The sequence below is a fragment of the Scomber scombrus genome, chromosome 11, assembly GCF_963691925.1.
Source record: "Scomber scombrus chromosome 11, fScoSco1.1, whole genome shotgun sequence".
NCBI lineage: Eukaryota > Metazoa > Chordata > Actinopteri > Scombriformes > Scombridae > Scomber > Scomber scombrus.
Window position 1 is genome coordinate 13,758,032 of NC_084980.1, and position 19,115 is coordinate 13,777,146.

The window sequence follows — 19,115 nt, forward strand, 5'->3', positions numbered from 1 at the left end:
AGTATTTTTTCTGTCCTTGGTGCTTTCTTGTCAACTGTTTTTTTTTAGTTCAACCAGTTATTTTGTCTCCACAGTAGTTGTTACTCTTTTACACAACGCTACTTACAGCTTTTTTCGTCGTAATAGAGTTAGACATTAAATGTAATACCCAGTTACCCGCTGCGATATGAACGGTTATTATCAACCTGTGGAATGCACCTGTCACCGTGCGCACTTCACTTCACGCGAGATTTCGGTGTTGCGCATTGAGTGAGAAGAGTACAGCCGACCGCCATCACTGCATACAAGCTAACATTAGCAAGAAAACACTGAGACTGGAGAGCGAGTGACAACAACACAGCAGACACGCAGACCGACCTAATTCCCAAAGGGGAGGTCACAGAGTTTCCCTGCCGCTTTCCTGGCGTAGCAAGCAAAACTAGCAGCCGCCTTTCATGTAGTCTTTAAGTTAACTTAGAAGCGATAGTCGTTGTAACTAATCATGTCCAACCTCAAAGGCGGCACCAAGAAGGACACCAAGATGAGGATACGAGCCTTTCCTGTAAGTATTTACCGGCTGTGTGAGCGCTTAGACGCCAACTGTGAGACTCGAGCACCGTGGATGACAGCTTTATATGCTAGCCAAGTGCCTGCTAGCCAGCTGCTCATACGAGAAAAACATGTCATTGTCAAGGGAAAACTGCTGTTAGCTGGACAAATTACCCGTACTGCTTTTAGCTGTGTTACCATCTCAGTTTATTTGACGTTAGCCAGCGTCTTGGTTTGAAAGTGCCATCGTCGTTTGACATTAGCTAACGTTAGCATATGTAAGTAAACTTCCACAGTGAGAGACTATAGCAGGTAGCAGCTAGCGTTAGCTGTGTAGCAGGCCTGATCATGTTAGCCGACTTGGTGGTAGTTGCAGTTAGTAAGCAAGTATCGTTACGCTATGGTAACGGCAAGCTGTTTTGGCTGTTGGTATTGCATTTTCGTGCGCTTTGGCTTTAGACCTTTAAATATGACAATCAGTAAAAAGATGACAACTGCTTGATCTAGAGTTAAGGCAAGTTTAGACTAACGTGAGAGTAACACGAAGTAAACAGTAAACATTCCTAATGTAACTTGAGTAATGTTGTGAATCCAGCTACCTATTACTATCACTACTGTCACACGACGATTTCATCAACATCCACTGAACACTGGGGTGAATTGTACCTTCATATACACACACACTTCCGTTCTTTTTTTTAATATATATAGTTATTAAAGGTTTTGGGATATGTTAGTCTTGGCTACCTAGTCCTTGCAACATCCCTCCATTCCTTGTTTAGATTAGTTAGTGTGAACCCTATGCAAATATTTTTTCTTCAGTTGGATATTCACGTTTATGAGTGGGTGTGTGGCTGAGTGAGTCAGTGAGCAGATGAGTGAGTGATAATCCTTTTCTCAAATGTTGAGCTTAAACACAAGAGCAAGACCAGACCGTTAGTCCATAATCTAGCCACAGACTATGTGGTCTCGGTCACTGTAATTGACAGTTTAATTGATTTTGATTAATTGATCCTTTTCCAGCTCCTGTATTTGTAATAGTTATTTTGAGACATGCTCGTCCTGTAATTTAAAAACCCTGACCTTACATTTGAAAATGCAAAACAGTAATTTAGTTTGGTTAGCTCTCAAGCCTGAGTTACTTTTCACTAAGGATACACCAATCTAACTGCTCTCTGCTGACATTGACTCAGATACCTCTTTTTTCCCAAATTTAACATCTGTTCACCTCACAGGTGTTTGGTGCAGTAACATGAGGCCAAAATCTGTGTAGGCAGCCCGCTATGACTAAGTGGAAGCAGATTATCGGTGAAACATTCAATTTTATAATGACATTGACATAGAAACTATATTTAAGGTGGATGTAGCAGAAATCACAATATATCATAACATAGTAATAATTTCAGCCTTACATTTTTCTAATTGGAGATACTGAAAGCTTAACTGTGGTTATATTATTATTAGTCAGAAAGTTGAACACATCACAGGTATTAGAGTGGTTTGAAAAACTTCATTAATGTTTTTCTACTTTCTCTCCATTCTCTGTAAAGCAGGAAGAGAACAGTTTGGGAGAGATGTAAACATCCTAGAACTCTATCTTGGTGACCTAATTATCATTTTCAGTCTTTCATAATAAACACTCAGAACATGACGATTGTTTGTTACCATGATGTTTGGTTACCTGTTTACAAGAGTAAAGAAGTACTTTCTTTATAAGGCCATGCACAGATCCTCAACACAACCTACAAATTACATAGCACCACACTGCCGAAATTTCCTAACCTTTTGTATGAACAGTCAACAGTGTTGGTGCGATCTCTGTTTTGGCCGATGCTTGATGCTGACAGTCTCCTCTGTCTCTGACTGCAGTAACCAAAACAGAAGCACACCCAGCTGAACACTTTGCATGGCTGTATCTTAACTATCTTCCTGCGACCTGATTGGCTTGTTATGGCTCCATCTCTGCTACGTGATTGGCAGAAAAGATAGAAGTAATATCTGTCTGTTGCTGTTGAGATATAAAACTGTGATTCATCATAGCTTCCTTTTATTGCCACCTGTTATTTTGTGCTTGCACAGCTTTTGTGATAACAGGCACAATAATATCAGCATCCCTTGTATTGTATGGTTGGCTATATATGAAATTAACAATCACAGAGAGAGTTTTAAGTGACAGAAAGTTGAAGTCTTAACATTTATACTACACTTAAACACCCAATTTGGTAGAGGTCATCAATCAAACATAAGCACTTACAAAACAAGTCGTCCCTGTCCACTCTACAAGGTGGATATTAATGCTTACTTTGGATCAAAGGTCGAAAGTGATTGAAAAAATATGTTTTCAAACGTCTTCTGCTTTAGTGTGGACACAATCTTAGAAATCTGCAGTTTTAACATCCATTAACAATTTACAGCTTTTATAAGACCCTAATAAAACTAGTGAATCTTTTTTTTTTTTTTACAAGTATCTCTGGTTTGTTAAATTGTATTACAGAGAATAATCTCTGGCTTGACATCGCTGTCGTCATCTACTTGTGCCATCTAGAAATATCAAAGTAAAATAATTTTGCGAGTCAACACACTATCATCCTTCTACCCCATTCTGTAGATGACAATGGATGAGAAGTATGTGAACAACATCTGGGACCTTCTGAAGAATGCCATCCAGGAGATTCAGAGGAAGAACAACAGCGGGCTCAGCTTTGAGGAGCTTTACAGGAACGCCTACACGATGGTGCTCCACAAGCATGGAGAGAAGCTCTACACAGGCCTGAGGGAGGTCGTCACAGAGCACCTCATCAACAAAGTAACCAAACTCATCCCTCATTAATGCACCTCTAAAAAGTAGATTCCCCATTGTTGACAAAAGAAAAAAATAATGAAGCACTGTTGTGGCACTTTGTTTTAAATTTCCATTCTTCAGGTTATGGTCACTTCTAGATTAGAAGATGTAAAATTACTCACTCATATGTTTTCTAATTTCAGGTACGGGAAGATGTCCTAAACTCTCTAAATAATAACTTTCTGCAAACACTGAATCAGGCCTGGAATGACCATCAAACTGCCATGGTTATGATCAGAGACATCCTCATGTACATGGTAGGTAGTCAGTGCCTGTTGTCACGCTCATTGTCTGTAACTGAATGATACTGTAGTTGTAGATTATTTAAAAATATCTTTAACCAACATGAAATGGTGGTGACTTTCATGTTGTTTTTGTATAACCAGTAGTTTTACATGCCTCCCATGGGCTCCACTACCTCTGCAAGTTCCTTGTCATGAGTGATTTGTGCTTTTGTGTCCAACTCTCTCCAACCTTCCCCTTCATACTTTTCTGGACTTTGATTGTAAGGTGCTGTTTTATTTGTGGGCCCAACAAAAGAGGCTCTGTTGCTGTATTTATTTGTTTTGTTGGACAACTGGCAGGGTTAGTTGATTTACTTTAGCCTGCAGCGAGCCAAGTTGTCTGTTGGGTTGTGTGTGAGTGACTCAGCCCTTGAGTTACACACACACAAACACACAAATTAGGCCAAACAATGGCGCGGGCATTACAGGGACTATACAACTCTCCGAGGTTTCTTTTGTGTCACACTCCTTTTTCCTGTCCTGCCTTTACCTCGGACAGTTGGCTTTCTGTTGTTAAACTACTGCAGACTGACAACGTCTGTGCAGTGAGTGCAGGCTGCAGCTGTTGTTATCCGCCTGCTGACCTCTAGAGGAGAGTCCGACAACCTGCAAGTGTGACTTTGCTGTTCTTACTTGGTGTATTTATCTTGTTGGAAGTAACTGTCTCTCTCAATCAATATCACTGATTTGTCTAGATGAGGCAGGGTGATTGTAAATATTCATTCACTTCAATCAAGAGTGTGGTTGTTTGTTTGTTTTCTTAAATGTTTGCCTTTGTTACCTGCTGTTGTCTAATATGTAGGTATCTAATAATATATAAAGGTATCTAATCTAATAAATGCAATACAGTTACTTCTCTAATCTCCCCCAAAGTGAAGAAAGGTGCTTTTTTCAGGCATAAAAAAAACAAAACCAACAGATTATTCAAATCACATAAATATCACTCTGAATATCCAAACAACGTCTGTAATTTGGCACCTGCTGAGATTTGTTGATTTGGTTTAGCGTTGATGATGACAAATCTTGTATCTAATCACCTTCTAAAAGCGCTGCAACTGTCAGTAGGGTGCTACAGTGTATACTGAAAGCTTTGCTGACATATGCAGCCCTATTAATAGGATTCACTCCCCCACTGGAGGTATTATTTTAGCACCACATTGAAACACAGTGGATGTAATTCATTTTTTGACACTGATCAACATTAAAAATACTTAAATATGTGACATGTCCAAGGGGAATGAATACTAATCTACTACTAAACAGTTTTGGATTGCTGTACTTCTTTCCACACATACAATAGCAGAAATATTTTTCTCCCCATTCTCTCCTTTTTGACTTCAGGACCGAGTCTATGTTCAGCAAAACAATGTGGAGAATGTGTACAACCTCGGCCTCATCATATTCAGGGACCAGGTGGTGCGCTACGGCTGCATTCGAGACCACCTACGGCAGACGTTACTGGACATGATTGCACGTGAGAGGAAGGGAGAAGTCGTGGACAGGTAAGAAGTTTTGCTTCACTGATAGACAGCCTGGAGCAAGAAGACACTGCTTTAGATTTGTTTACTAGTCAAATCAGTGGAGACAGTTAAACACAGAAAGCAAGGCAGGTTGTAGGAAATTCATAGACATAATGACACTAGTTTGGTGTGTGGATTATTTCACTTGACTAGATATTTGGGAAAACTATACAAATACAGAATATTTCCTATTCAGATAAATTATTTTGATCTGGACTCAATAGATTTCTTTGATGTGCTGTATTAAGATAAATAATACAGCTGGATTCAGTAGCAGATTCAGAAGCGTGTCTTACACTAGATACATTGTTTTCAAAAGCAGTGAAAATGCTTTCATTGGCTTTTACAACAGCTGACGTTACCAAACTTGTCCCCTCATCTGCTGAGAGGACGTGTATTAAGATTTAACATCATTATAATTAACTGTCTGGCTTTCCTCTTTTTTATATACAGTACTACTAGTTACACTGATAGAAATAAAATCACTTGAGGGCTTATTTGTACTTAAAATCCAATAAGATTGTGACATTTGTTTCAATATGTTTTAAAATAAGTTTGCAATCAAACTAAAATAATTCTTTGTTTTATAAATGTATTTGTCATTTTACTATTTGCCAGTAGGAATTTAACTGCAGGAAATACATTTTTACATAAATATCAATATTGTAACTCCTGTTTTGTTACTGTTCTTTGTAGGGGGGCAATCAGAAACGCTTGCCAGATGCTGATGATTCTTGGCCTGGATGGCAGATCTGTTTATGAGGAGGACTTCGAAGGCCCTTTCTTAGATATGTCAGCCGAATTCTTCCAGGTGAGTCTGTGCTTTTGGTTTTTGGTGTCTCTGTGTTTTTATAAACTCATATCAGTCTTTCCAATAAAACTACTCACACTATCTGTTTCTTTTAGATGGAGAGCCAAAAGTTCCTAGCAGAAAACAGTGCCAGTGTCTACATTAAGAAGGTAGAGGCCAGAATCAATGAGGAGATCGAGCGAGTAATGCACTGCCTGGACAAGTCGACAGAGGAGCCCATTGTCAAGGTGGTGGAAAGGGAGCTCATTTCTAAACACATGAAGACTATTGTAGAGATGGAGAACTCTGGTCTTGTCCATATGCTCAAGAATGGCAAGACAGAAGGTAAACACGTTTCCTCCATAGATGTTTCTCTCTTTATTCTGGGTATGATTTAGAAGAAAACAAGAAATTGAAAGCAGGGGATTTTTACTTGTTTCTCACTCCTATTTCCATGTGTCCCTCTCAGACCTGGCATGCATGTACAAGCTGTTCAGTCGGGTGCCAAATGGCCTGAAAACTATGTGTGAGTGTATGAGCTCTTACCTGAGAGAGCAGGGCAAGGCTCTTGTGTCAGAAGAAGGAGAGGGCAAGAACCCTGTCGACTATATCCAGGTATGCTGGTTAAACTATGAGTCCAAAAAACACAACTCTAAGTCTTAGCTTAATTCCTCCATGCTAAGACACTTGGCGAACTCTACTGAAAATGTTACTTACAAGGGAATTGTGTTGTTTTGTTGACTGTTAAATGTTTCATCAGCTGTTTTATATTCTCTACAGGGCCTGCTAGACCTCAAAACACGTTTTGATCGTTTCCTCCTTGAGTCGTTCAACAATGACAGATTGTTCAAACAAACCATAGCTGGAGACTTTGAGTATTTTCTCAATCTCAACTCCCGCTCACCAGAGTACCTATCCCTCTTCATAGATGATAAGCTCAAGAAGGGAGTCAAAGGGGTATGTAGCTGCTTCAACACTTTAGAAAAAATGCTTGACCAAATGACCACATCTATAATTTTGACATTTTTGCAGGTATAACCATCTACATTACATTTATTAACTGTACATTGCCTTGTTGTTTTTTCTCCCTGATTTCTTTGATCAGTTGACAGAACAGGAGGTGGAGTCAATCCTTGACAAAGCGATGGTGCTGTTCAGGTTCATGCAGGAGAAGGATGTGTTTGAAAGGTACTACAAGCAGCATCTGGGCCGCAGGCTGCTCAGCAACAAGAGTGTCTCAGACGACTCAGAGAAGAACATGATCTCTAAGCTCAAGGTAAAAGAGTGAGAGAGGTTTAGACACAGATGTGAATGCATATTCCTCACTGTAACGCTTGCTCTGCTCATGTTTCCCTGTGTTCACTCTGTCAATGATTCATCTCATTGTTTTCTGTCTTTCTTGTTTGCAGACAGAATGTGGCTGTCAGTTCACTTCAAAACTGGAAGGGATGTTTAGAGACATGAGCATCTCCAACACTACCATGGATGAGTTCAGGCAGCATATACAGTCTACGTCGGTAAGGCAGTCTAACAACCTATCAGAAGAAGTCAGCAATACTTTCTAATACAGTTAAAGGTCTATTTACATCAGTTCAGCAAGATTTGTAAACGCAGGAGTAAAACAGAACTACGTCTAACTTTAATTATAAATATGAACGGCAAAATTGTACGTTAAAAGAAAACTTGCCTGTATCTTTTTCAGGCATCTCTAAGTGGAGTGGACCTCACAGTAAGAGTCCTCACTACTGGTTACTGGCCTACACAGTCAGCAACACCCAAATGCACCATCCCCCCTGCTCCCAGACACGCCTTTGAAGTCTTTAGGAGGTAATCTCAAATTTGTTTACAAGTTTTACGATACATTTGGAGGATCAATGTTGTACTTTAAAGGGTTTCTGAGGAACAAAGTCCTGTTTTTTTTTTTTCACAGATTTTACCTCGCCAAACACAGTGGTAGACAGCTCACATTGCAGCACCACATGGGTGGAGCAGACCTAAATGCAACTTTCTATGGAGCTGTTAAAAAGGTATATGTCACTTCTTTAAATGACTTGTTCTCTTCAAAGCAGTATGAAAATGTATGTGTTTATCTTCCCTTCTACTTACTTTTGCAGGAAGATGGGTCAGAAGTGGGTGTGGGAGGCGCCCAGGTGACGGGCTCTAACACCCGTAAGCACATACTGCAGGTCTCCACCTTCCAGATGACCATTCTCATGCTCTTCAACAACAGAGAAAAGTGCACTTTTGAGGTGAGGGCACAGTGCAGCACTTCCTAAGCTGACTTCATAAATCTTGTTCTTCGAGTAGTACTGTTTGTTCTCAGCTCTCATAAAGTAATTTATTGTTTTGTTTTTTTTTGTTTACAGGAGATCCAGCAGGAGACAGATATTCCTGAGCGGGAGCTGGTGCGAGCGTTGCAGTCTTTGGCCTGTGGGAAACCCACACAGAGAGTTCTCACCAAAGAGCCAAAGTCCAAGGAGATAGAGAACGGCCATGTGTTTACAGTCAATGATCAGTTTACTTCCAAACTGCACAGAGTCAAAATACAGACAGGTGTGTAAAGTTTGTGTATAAAACACACTGAGAGTATAGAGAGTCCACATCTCGCCCTACTTTCAGACTAGCCTCTGCTGAAGGTTTCATTTCTAACAAATAGACACGCAGATTACCCCACATCATGTTTCAGCGTGTTCTTCTTTCAACTCAATGAGTGGAGAATAGAGGACAGATGGGTGGGACTGTTCCACTTTCTCTACCTTATCTTATCTTCCTCATCTTTTCCCCTTTGCCTCGCTTTCCTCAGTTGCTGCTAAACAAGGGGAATCAGATCCTGAAAGGAAAGAGACGCGGCAGAAAGTGGATGATGACAGGAAGCATGAGATTGAGGCAGCCATTGTCCGAATCATGAAGTCGAGGAAGAAGATGCAGCACAATGTCCTGGTGGCAGAGGTAAGGAGCCTATGTGATAACTATTTTGAACCGGCAGTTTGCTAGTATTTTTATTTTAACTTCACATTCTGCTATGAAATGGAATAAAGGGGAATCTTGGGGTTTTGATGCATTTTTCTTACATGTTGCAACTTTTGTGTCCTCAGGTGACTCAGCAGCTCCGGGCTCGTTTTCTTCCCAGTCCTGTGGTAATCAAAAAGCGTATAGAAGGACTAATAGAAAGAGAATACTTGGCGAGGACACCAGAAGATCGTAAAGTGTACACCTATGTTGCGTAAAGAGGCCTGTGGTGGAGAGGAGGAAGAGACTGGATAGGGGGGGTGGGGGTGGGATTTGTTTGTTTTCTTTGGACTGTTGTTTCGCATGGACTGGAAGTTTCTTTAAAAGACAAAATGCTGGGAACCTGATTCGTCGTTCCTTACAAAAACACAGTAAACACACATAAATCTGGAATAAAATGTTGGCGCAGGAAAAAAAAATTCCATCAAATCTCGTAGATGATTTTCAAATCAGGCCCAGTCTTCCTATTCCCTGTGAGTTTTAACATGGATGGATCCAGCTTCAAGCTTTTCACTGTTTTACCCTTGTAGAGATCAAACTTGCAAAGAATCCCTTGGGAAAAATGTGAATGCACCACATTATTTTTTTTGTTTCAATACTGTATAAAAATAATAAAATTATTAAAAACAACAAATGTGGATTGTTACAAAACAAAAATAAAAATAATGACTTGATGCTCTGTAGTTTCTAACAGAAATGCTTTGCACATCTTTTACATTGACCTGCAGATTTTAATAGTGACTTTCACATTGCAGTTAGTGTGAAAACGGGCAGGTCTGTCATGTCATGGCGTCTAATTTATTGCAATAAAGCAAAAGTATTTTCAAGCATGACATGTCAGGATTCAAAAACTAATTTGAGTTGATGACAGAGATTTTTCAATTTGCATTTAGACTGGGCGTTTAATGCTTCATTATAATAATGTGTAAATATCTAATAACTGGATTAGCACTTTATAGCAGATTGTGCAGCTTGAGTGCATAAAATGAAGTTTCACAATTCCATGAACACCAAGGGGAGTGATATGTAGAGATGTAAGTACTGTAGACTCCTGTGCAAACACGGATTCATGATGATTCCAGATGTGATGCATTGGTCAGAAATAAATATACACATCAAATAGAAAGCACACAACCCTGTTGTACTCATCTAGATAAAAGATGAGCATGTTATTACTTTTTGTTTTGTTTTATTTATATAGCACCCAATCATAACAAGTTCACATAGAGCAGGTCTAGACCTTACTCTTTAATTTACAGATACCCAACTTTCACCAATGAGCAAGCACATGGTGACAGCAGCAACGAAAAACTCCCCTTTAACGGGAAGAAACCTCAAGCAGAACCGGTCTCTAGGTGGACAGCCCTCTGCCTGGACCGGTTGGGTTGAGAGAGAAAGAAAGGAAGGGATTACATGTATTCATTAACTTCTGTTGTTAATTACACTATGTAAATCTATTACTCAGTCTTTAAATTAGTAGGTCTCAACATTTTCAGAGCAAACAGTCCAGTTAACACATGATGACATCACACGCTGAGCCGTACACTCCCCTGAAAATGCATGTCTTCATTATGAATGGGTAGAATTAGGATGTACATGAGACTAAATATGACAAATGTGTCACATTTCCCAGTAATGATTTTATTGTTACAAATACTTAAACGGTTCAACGACATCAGTATTTAGACAACCTGAGGTTTGTAAGGGCCCAGAGACTGAACTGCTTCTGACAGATTCTCCAGTTTAGCCACGAAAGTCTGAATCTCTTTAGGAGAAGTGTGAGTCCAAGCCAGAGGCAGATGGGCAGGAACTGGCCTTCGATCTGCAATGCGAATAATTTGTCAGAACCACTTTCAACAGATGATGACAATATCTAAAAAGATTGACATCAATGGAAAGGACATCCAGTGTGTGCTTATGAGAGAGTGCCTTTCATGCCGCTCACCTTGAAAGAACTGGCCGCTGCGTGTTCTGGCAGCAGCTCTGGACAAGGCCAACCACACCACACTGTCAGCTCCTTGCTCCACACTGCGCAGCCTGTCCCCCATCATCTGGTGGAACTGAGGCATTGATGTGGAAACAGCTGCCAACAAGAAGACATCAGGCGGGGTAAGAAGAATATCACCAACAAATACTGAATTATTGTCAAACAACTGAAATGAAGATCATCATAATTATCATAAAAATCATAATTATTTACACAGATTAAGAATCCTCAGGAATGATCTTCAGGTTTGGTCAAAGCTAAACTGACAATCTTAAATTGATCCTCAAGGCAAAATGTATTCTTCAAAACACTAAATTTACAGAAAGTAACAAAGTAATTTGGTATGTTATCACAATATGAGGATTGTGGAGATTGAAGATTGTTGAACTATTGTGCTTTAAAAACAATTTATTTAATTACCCATTCATTTCAATTATGGAATGACTGCAAAAAAGATTTGGCATGTGTTTGGAGAATTTTCACCACAACCAAATAGAAATATTTAAGTGTCTAAGTCTAAAGAAGGTGGACAGACTTACGTCAGGTCAAGTTAAAGAAGTTTCACAGCCTTTGTGTTATTTTGCTTTGTGGATTTTAAAATTGTCATATTTTAGGTGACATTATTCTGTGAAACTATAACCTGCAGTGGCAGCTGTGACCTCTTCAGACTGCTTCACACTTTCTTGTAAAGTTTGGGTTTGTCTTTTTGGATTTCTAATCTAAACCTTTGCTATATCACCACCACGAGGAGAATGTCTCCCATTTTTGATGGACATGACTGCTGCCATGCCAACAATGTGGTTTTATTTTTTATTTTTTTAGAAAAACAAGAAAGAACAGACCAACAGCAATAGTTAATTGACCATTTAGGGTTGGCTGTGTAATGAGTCAGTACCTGGTGTATCTACCCAGCCTGGATGCATCACAGAGAAGTGAATGACAGGGTTGGTTTTGGCCCACATTTGTGTCAGCACCACCTGCTGTCTCTGAGAAGAAACAGCACATTGTTAGCAGTAGAATTTACCTCTACAGTAAATGTTGCATTACTGTGAATGTATTTTGCATCATCTTTTTTCATCACCCTCTCCCCACCCCCCCACCCCTTCTTTCTGTTCAATCTTGTGAAGCAGACAAGAATCCAGTGAGGCAATTGTAAAGTAGTTATTAAATAAATCTCTCACAAAGACTTGGAGCTAAAAATTGCTTAAAACACTTTAATCCTCCTAACTACCTTGTTCTGGGCGTACACCATGACACCATCAAAGCGGCCCTTCTCTGACTGCAAGTCATCAACTCGGAGTTTCTGGACCAGCATGCCTCCTGAGGACACAGTGATCTGGGAGAAAGCAGGGAGAAAAAGGGAGAAAAAGAGGCACAGTGTGCTTAGACAACAGCCACTCCAGCGTGGACAAAAGTGGCATTATGCTGTGCACATGATGCAGATGAGCAGCTTGATTTTGTGTGTGTGTGTGTGTGTGTGTGTGTGTGTGTGTGTGTGTGTGTGTGTGTGTGTGTGTGTGTGTGTGTGTGTGTGTGTGTGATCTCATACCACCCTGGGATCCCGGCTCTTCTGTAGAAGTGGTATGAGAGTTTGAGTGAGGATGTATACCCCTGAAGAGATGGAGAAAAGTCACACAGCTTCAGCCTTGACTTCAGATTAATAGCAGCATGAGTCTCATTGAGCATCAGAATGAAGTCTCACCCATCGTATTGGTGGAAAAGTTCTTCTCAAGCCCCTCATCGTTCATCTCTCTCTTGTGCACCATACACCCTGCATTGTTTATCTGTCCCGAAAACATGACAGAGAAGAACATTCTTACTTTCCAAAGAGAGATTTGAATGTAATATTTTTTTATGATCAATACCTACCAACACATTTAAGGATGGGTACTGCTTCTTGAAGGCCTCAGCAAACTCCCAAACTTTGCGTGTTTCTGACATGTCCACAATATGGATGTACACTTCCTACAATAATCAGATTATTTATCATTCTTGCCCACAAATCAAGGGATTTAAAACTTTTTTTTCATATTTAGTAGCAACGATATTTGAAGCTAACACACACTCACCGTATTCCCCGACTCTGTGACAATTTCTGCCCTGGCCTCTTCTGCTTTATCTTTGTTCCTACAGACCATGTGGACTCTCCCACCTGGAAACAAAACATCAGACTTGATTTTTCTATTTGTGTAAAGCACATGACAGAACACACCTCTCCAACATGTACCTTTCTTGGCTATAGCCATGGCAGTCGATTTGCCAATTCCACTGTTGGACCCGGTGACCATAAAAGACCTTCCCACAACGGACACATCCAGATCCTGGGGCTCAAAGTCTTTAGATGCTGCTTCATATCCCTTCCTGGAGATAACCCATTAAGAACGTATCATTGTGCGCCACTGACACAGTCACATGATAGATAATAGTTTGTGAGGCTGCAATGTTTTTTTTTCTGTCTTCTTTTTTCCACATTTTAGTTACAGTAAAGTCAGGTGATGTGAATGTCATCCTCAAGACACATCAGCTGTCAATGGCACTATTGTGATTGCGTACTAAGGCCAGTTTGTGTGGTGATCACAGTGTTTGTGTGCCATACAGTGATCAGACCTTTATTCTCTTCATTAAATATTAAATTGCATAAAATACATTTTATAAAGTGGATCTTATATTTAAACAGTCCTAATAATACATTTTAAAGCATATGACATAGCAATATACACTGACTGAAAGGCACAAAGCTGTCAGCAATACAACTATAGCTTAGAGAAGCACCATAATAATGATATAGTATAGTTGACTGACCTTGTATACTGGTGGATTCCGTTCAGAAACCAGACGGCATTTCGGTATAGAGACATGCTATCAAATGAATTATAATCCTAAAACAGTGCAGCAGTTTTCCAGTGTGTCAAGCAGCTGTGACAGGTCAGTATCACATGAAGCAGGCAGAGAGAGGCAGAGAGAGAGAGAGTATTACTGCTCTCTACCGACACTGCATGTACACTGCATACAGTGTATGCAGTGTACATGCAGTGTACTGTACTGCATACATACACTGACCCTGACTGTCAAGTGATATCAGTTAAAGTTTATCAGCTCATTCATTAAAAAGCGTCGAGCAAGTCACGTGGTGCATCTTATACCTGCGACATAAACTTTCACTGACCAATCAAGATGGTTGTGGGGGGGTGTTTGGTGACGCGTCCGGCAGGCACCGCTCCTCCTGCGGCCGTGGGGGGCGGAGTTAACAACTTTAACACAGCGGTGGACGACGGATAGATAGGATATGTGTTCAGTCGGACTTGTTGACCCTTAGTGAGGGTTAAAGTGCTTTTTAAAAAAAAAAAAAAAAAATCAGAAGGTCAAATAGCTCTTGGCGCAGCCTCAAAATGGTAAGTGAATAGACTATTTTGTACGTCTAAGTCAACGTCAGCTTAGCAGCTGTTCACCTGTCGCACCTGTCGTCGTTGACAGGTAGCTAAAGCTAGAAACTACACCTTTTAAAACGCTTTCCTTTACTCTGAGGCCTTTTTTCCCTCGCCAGGCCGACTAACAGCATCAGGATTCGGTTTCTACTGGGAGTTTTTATTGTGTGTATCCCCCTTTTTGCGACAGTCGGAAGTAAGGTCCCCTCAGTAAAACAGGTTTCGTCACTTTCGTGTCCTGCCCTGGTGGCAGTTTAATGCTTTACATATTAATTTGCCTATGGGCTGACAAAGGGGATACACACCTTGAAATACCGGTAAAAGGACCGGTTTTGTTGTTTTGTCTAATGTCACTGAAGCCTACTAATGGGCAAGTCCCAATTTCCATTTAATGTAAACAAGTATTTCCTCATTTTGTAGGGCAACTGAGCTTTGATATCACTTTAAAATATCCTCTTTTAGGTGGCTTAGACAACTGCCCCATATTTTATGTATCAAAATTATGCATCCACCACCACAGCAACTAGGACATTTTGTGGGCATTATATTGTACATGCTTATGCTTATTTGTAATTTAAAGTCACCCTCTAGTCAAAAATGTGATTTTCGTTTTTGTTGTTACAGTTGAATGATTGAGCTTCACTGTGCAGAATGTTGTATGTTGACACTAGAAGGCAGTTTTCACAATTATCTGCTGACTGCGGATGTTTCTCTGCACCCATACAAAATTAGATTTAATGGGTGGGCCTATGAACAGAATTTGGGAATTAGTCTGATGTGAAAATTTGAATTCTCCAGTGGCAATATACAGAGAAAGGAAGTCTCCTTTTAATTATTTTAAAGTGCTAATTATACTATTTTTGTGGGAAAACCACATTAGACAAACATCCAAGCAGAATTGTATTATTTTTATTATTGTATATATGTCTTAATACATGTTTTGTGGGAATCTTTAAATATAAGGTAGGCTATATTTCTCTTAGTTGCATAAAATGAGTTTGGATTGAAGTACAAATGTACATACATTAGTTAATTACTTAGAATAACTCTGTCTTTCTTGTAATGACATATGGGTGTTTCATTTATATATATCCCCAAATCACCAATTCTTTTGAGAAGGTTTTACAATCTCTACGACATACAACACGTCCATCCTTAGACCCTAAATTCAGTTAGGGAAAAACTCCACACAAAAAAAGAAAAAGAAATCAACAATGTGAGGAAGATTCAAAGGAAACACTGCAGGCAGAGTGGTTCTGATAGTCCAAATTGATCTGTGCGCAAATGTATTTCCAAATCAGGAAACCTATTCTGTAAACATCTGAAACAAGGAAACTCAAGATATCTGCTCCTCCCTCAACCATTTGTTGACCTTCACATTTCTGCCTGCCAAGACCTTTCTTTTTGTCCTTGTAGTGGTGGTGTTTGGTCAGCGGAGTTATTCTTTAATGAGCCGTGACAGCAGCTGCACACCCAATCGACCCTTCGTTTGTGTGTGTGTTGGTGGTTAGTTAATAATGCTCCATGGATTGACTTTGTGTGGACCTACTGTATGTGTTTTTGCACATACAAATCATCCCTGTTGACCATGCATGCTTCACAGTTGCCCCTCTGACCCTGTAATGCGTCTGTGTTGTTAGATGCGTTTCCTGCTGCTCTTCAGTCGCCAGGGGAAGCTGCGTCTACAGAAGTGGTTTACACCAATGACAGAACGTGAGAAAAAGAAGATCATCAGGGACATGACCACCATGGTGTTGGCACGGCAACCACGCTCCTGTAACTTTCTGCACTGGAAAGACCTTAAGATTATTTACAAGAGGTGAGTGGGTTACTTTCTCTGTTTCTTAGGCAGGAGGACCACCAGTATTGTTTCTACACATAGGTACATCTCCTGTTTAATGTCATTTATATTTCCTCTATATCAGCTGAAAATCATCAATTGTTTTCCTCAGGTATGCAAGCTTGTATTTCTGCTTGGGCATAGAGAACCATGAGAATGAGCTATTAGCCCTGGAGGTTATTCATCGCTACGTGGAGCTGCTGGACAAATACTTTGGCAATGTATATTTCACCGTGTTTCACCTTCTTTCATTTATATTCAACTGTAGTCTGAAGTGTAGGGCTGCAACCAATGATTATTTTCATTAGTGACTAATCTGCAGATTGTTTCCTCGATTATTTAATTCATAATTTTATCAATACAATGCCAGAAAATAACTTTCTTAAAGCCCAAAGTGACATGTTCAAATGTCTTGTTTTTATCCGATCAGTGGCTTTAATCCAAAGATATTGAGTTTACCGTCATAAATGAAGCTTAAAATGCTCACATGTGAAAAACAATTTCGATGGCAGCATAAATCTGGAGCATATTACTGTTGTAATAGGCTGCTGTTGTTTGCTGTAGAAATTATTTTGAACAGCAATTTTAATCTAAAAGTGCACACATAAAAGCACATTCTGCACTGTGAGCTGTCTCAATAATACTTCATAACTTCTGAAATAATCTCCGTAATACCCCCTTTTAGGTGTGTGAGCTGGACATAATCTTTAACTTTGAGAAGGCCTATTTTATCCTGGATGAGTTTTTAATGGGAGGAGAAATACAGGAAACCTCCAAACTGATGGTGAATCGTGCCATCGAAGCGTCAGACATGTTACAGGAGGTGAGACACTCGTGTACATTCACGCACGACACAATACGAGGCATGTAACATTTGTTGCGTGGCTCAACATCATTTAACCATGGCATTTGAATCTAATGGAATCAGAGGACATTGAATAATGGCTGTGGGAAACTTCTGGATTGTGGAGGGCCTCAATCGGTTCTTTATATTTTGCAAAACAATAACTCTTATGATGAATACTGTATCGAGCTCCAGTATAGTTTCAGTTTATTCTTGTGAGTTTGAATTTACCAACAAGCTTCACAAGTAGTTGGTGTCATGATGAGTTCAATTAACAGTGGTGCTGCTGAGTCCCTGGTGTACTTTTTTGTCGTTCTAATAGCTAATAGGCTTCTGGATGTTAGTTGTTGCTCCTTTTTTTCATTTTTTAGATATAGATTTGTGTTTGCGCTGCTGTTTTTCTTACTCCTGTGTGTGTGTTTTTATATATATATATATATATATATATATATCTCTCTCTCTCTGCTAGTGTTATTGCGAGGGAGAGACAGATTTCCCTGGAACGTGGCGTAGGTTTAGTGTTTGGCTGATGCTTCTTGCTCTCCCTGTAGGCTGATGGCTCTGTGTGGTACAGTAGTGCACTGGGTGTGTCGGCCTGACTAACACTTGAATCTAGAGTTGGATTTTGCGCAGTGTAGCCTTCCATTCATTTCTGACCATTATCGCTTCAGGATGACAACAGTGATTGGTATGAGGTGGAGCTGTTTGGATGACCTTGAATATGGACAGACAGGTTAGATGTTGTGCTTGTATTAGTTCACTGTATGTTGCTGTTCTCAGCACCTAATAACAGGTGATGTGTAGATGTGTGCCTGTGAATATTAATTGCATCATAATGTGTGATTTTTTTAAAATTTTTTAAAGAGGCTGAGAAGCTGATTTATCCTCATTGTGCCTTTTTTCCCCAGACCATGGAGGAGTATATGAGCAAACCTGCATTTTAACCCATGGAAAAAAGGACATAAGTAACACTGGGGAAAATACAGGAACCAAATGTACTGTATATGAGTCAAAGAAGTGTCTGAACATGGAAATAAGATTTACTTGGATTCCACTAGACATTTTCAAAAAGAGGAAATGGGCATAATGAATGTCTGCTTGCCCTCTGCCTGAAGCATTACTGCAACGTTAATCTCATATTTGTTCATAGTCTTGCACTCATTTGAAGAAGGGGAGGGGGTTTCTTTATGTTAATTGTACACATATTTGTATTTATGTTAACCCTATATGTTAACTAACATTCAAATGAAGTAGTAATTGAGGGTTGGGGATATGAAAAGCATAACCATGAAGTGATTTTCAGGTTTATACATTTGTTTCATGTATATTTAAATCATGCTTTAATATATTTGAATTGAAGGATTATTTTCCAAAAATGATGAGTTAATTTTGGGAAAATTGTGCCTCTCCAAACAAAAAATCTACATTAATTCTTTCAAAACACATTTATAAAAGAGATTACGTTTTGACACCACAATAATATCCAATAATAGGCTTTGCTTTCATGCCTGCAGACAACAGATTTTTGAATGAAACTGTTTATGAAGAATTTCTTACTGTTTTTAATCTGTATAACCTATTACTTCTGTGTGGAACCATTTTAGTCTTTACAAGGAGCTGTTGTTAGTGTGAGTTTGAATATCACTGTTTTTATAATGTGCAATTTATGATGTCAGAGCTTATGATTAAAATATGTATTTTGATAAACAGTCTGCACTGGGTTTGTATTGTACCAAATGGGATTCAGTGGATCATTTTCCTTCTGCTTCCTCAGATTTTAAACCCTGTGGTGTATTAATAAGACAACACAACTCAGCAAGAAGAAAAATAATACCGCTGATGCTTTATTCATCTGTGATTCATCACACATTATTGAACATGTACAAAATGGTTTAAAAATGAGCATACATAGCACAACCACTGGTAGGCCAACAATACAGAGCTTCGCAGTATGAAAGGGTTGGAAGGCAGGCGACGGTCTGATATTTAGACTTGGAAATAAGTATCCATAATAATAACAATAAATCCACTAACCCTGAATATATC

General features: G+C 39.5%; 3 protein-coding genes across 4 annotated transcripts; 2 read left to right on the top strand and 1 right to left on the bottom strand.

Annotated features, from left to right (window-relative positions):
- Positions 1-269: 269 nt before the first annotated feature.
- On the top strand, positions 270-9,648 carry LOC133990669 (cullin-3-like). 2 transcript variants are annotated; one of them, XM_062429058.1, is made up of 16 exons: positions 270-541; positions 3,137-3,334; positions 3,514-3,627; positions 4,996-5,156; positions 5,871-5,985; positions 6,081-6,309; positions 6,434-6,579; positions 6,745-6,921; positions 7,070-7,240; positions 7,374-7,481; positions 7,667-7,791; positions 7,895-7,991; positions 8,079-8,213; positions 8,331-8,517; positions 8,768-8,913; positions 9,060-9,648. In XM_062429058.1, the coding sequence occupies exons 1-16, from the start codon at positions 482-484 to the stop codon at positions 9,189-9,191; spliced, it is 2,301 nt and encodes a 766-aa protein (XP_062285042.1). In that variant the 5' UTR covers positions 270-481; the 3' UTR covers positions 9,192-9,648. The 2 variants fall into 2 exon arrangements, with proteins under 2 accessions (XP_062285042.1, XP_062285041.1); XM_062429057.1 differs by having other exon boundaries at positions 7,895-8,213.
- A 1,007-nt stretch (positions 9,649-10,655) lies between these two features.
- On the bottom strand, positions 10,656-13,893 carry LOC133990701 (dehydrogenase/reductase SDR family member 12-like). The gene is made up of 10 exons (XM_062429101.1): positions 13,763-13,893; positions 13,188-13,321; positions 13,030-13,112; positions 12,830-12,925; positions 12,663-12,744; positions 12,510-12,571; positions 12,192-12,296; positions 11,856-11,946; positions 10,919-11,056; positions 10,656-10,795 (listed from the first exon to the last, which is right to left on the bottom strand). Exons 1-10 carry the CDS (start codon positions 13,816-13,818, stop codon positions 10,656-10,658), a joined length of 987 nt encoding a protein of 328 aa, XP_062285085.1. The 5' UTR covers positions 13,819-13,893.
- Positions 13,894-14,185: 292 nt separating this feature from the next.
- ap1s3b (adaptor related protein complex 1 subunit sigma 3b) lies at positions 14,186-18,768 on the top strand. The gene is made up of 5 exons (XM_062428783.1): positions 14,186-14,352; positions 16,026-16,204; positions 16,338-16,446; positions 16,911-17,048; positions 17,978-18,768. Exons 1-5 carry the CDS (start codon positions 14,350-14,352, stop codon positions 18,011-18,013), a joined length of 465 nt encoding a protein of 154 aa, XP_062284767.1. The 5' UTR covers positions 14,186-14,349; the 3' UTR covers positions 18,014-18,768.
- Positions 18,769-19,115: the final 347 nt, after the last annotated feature.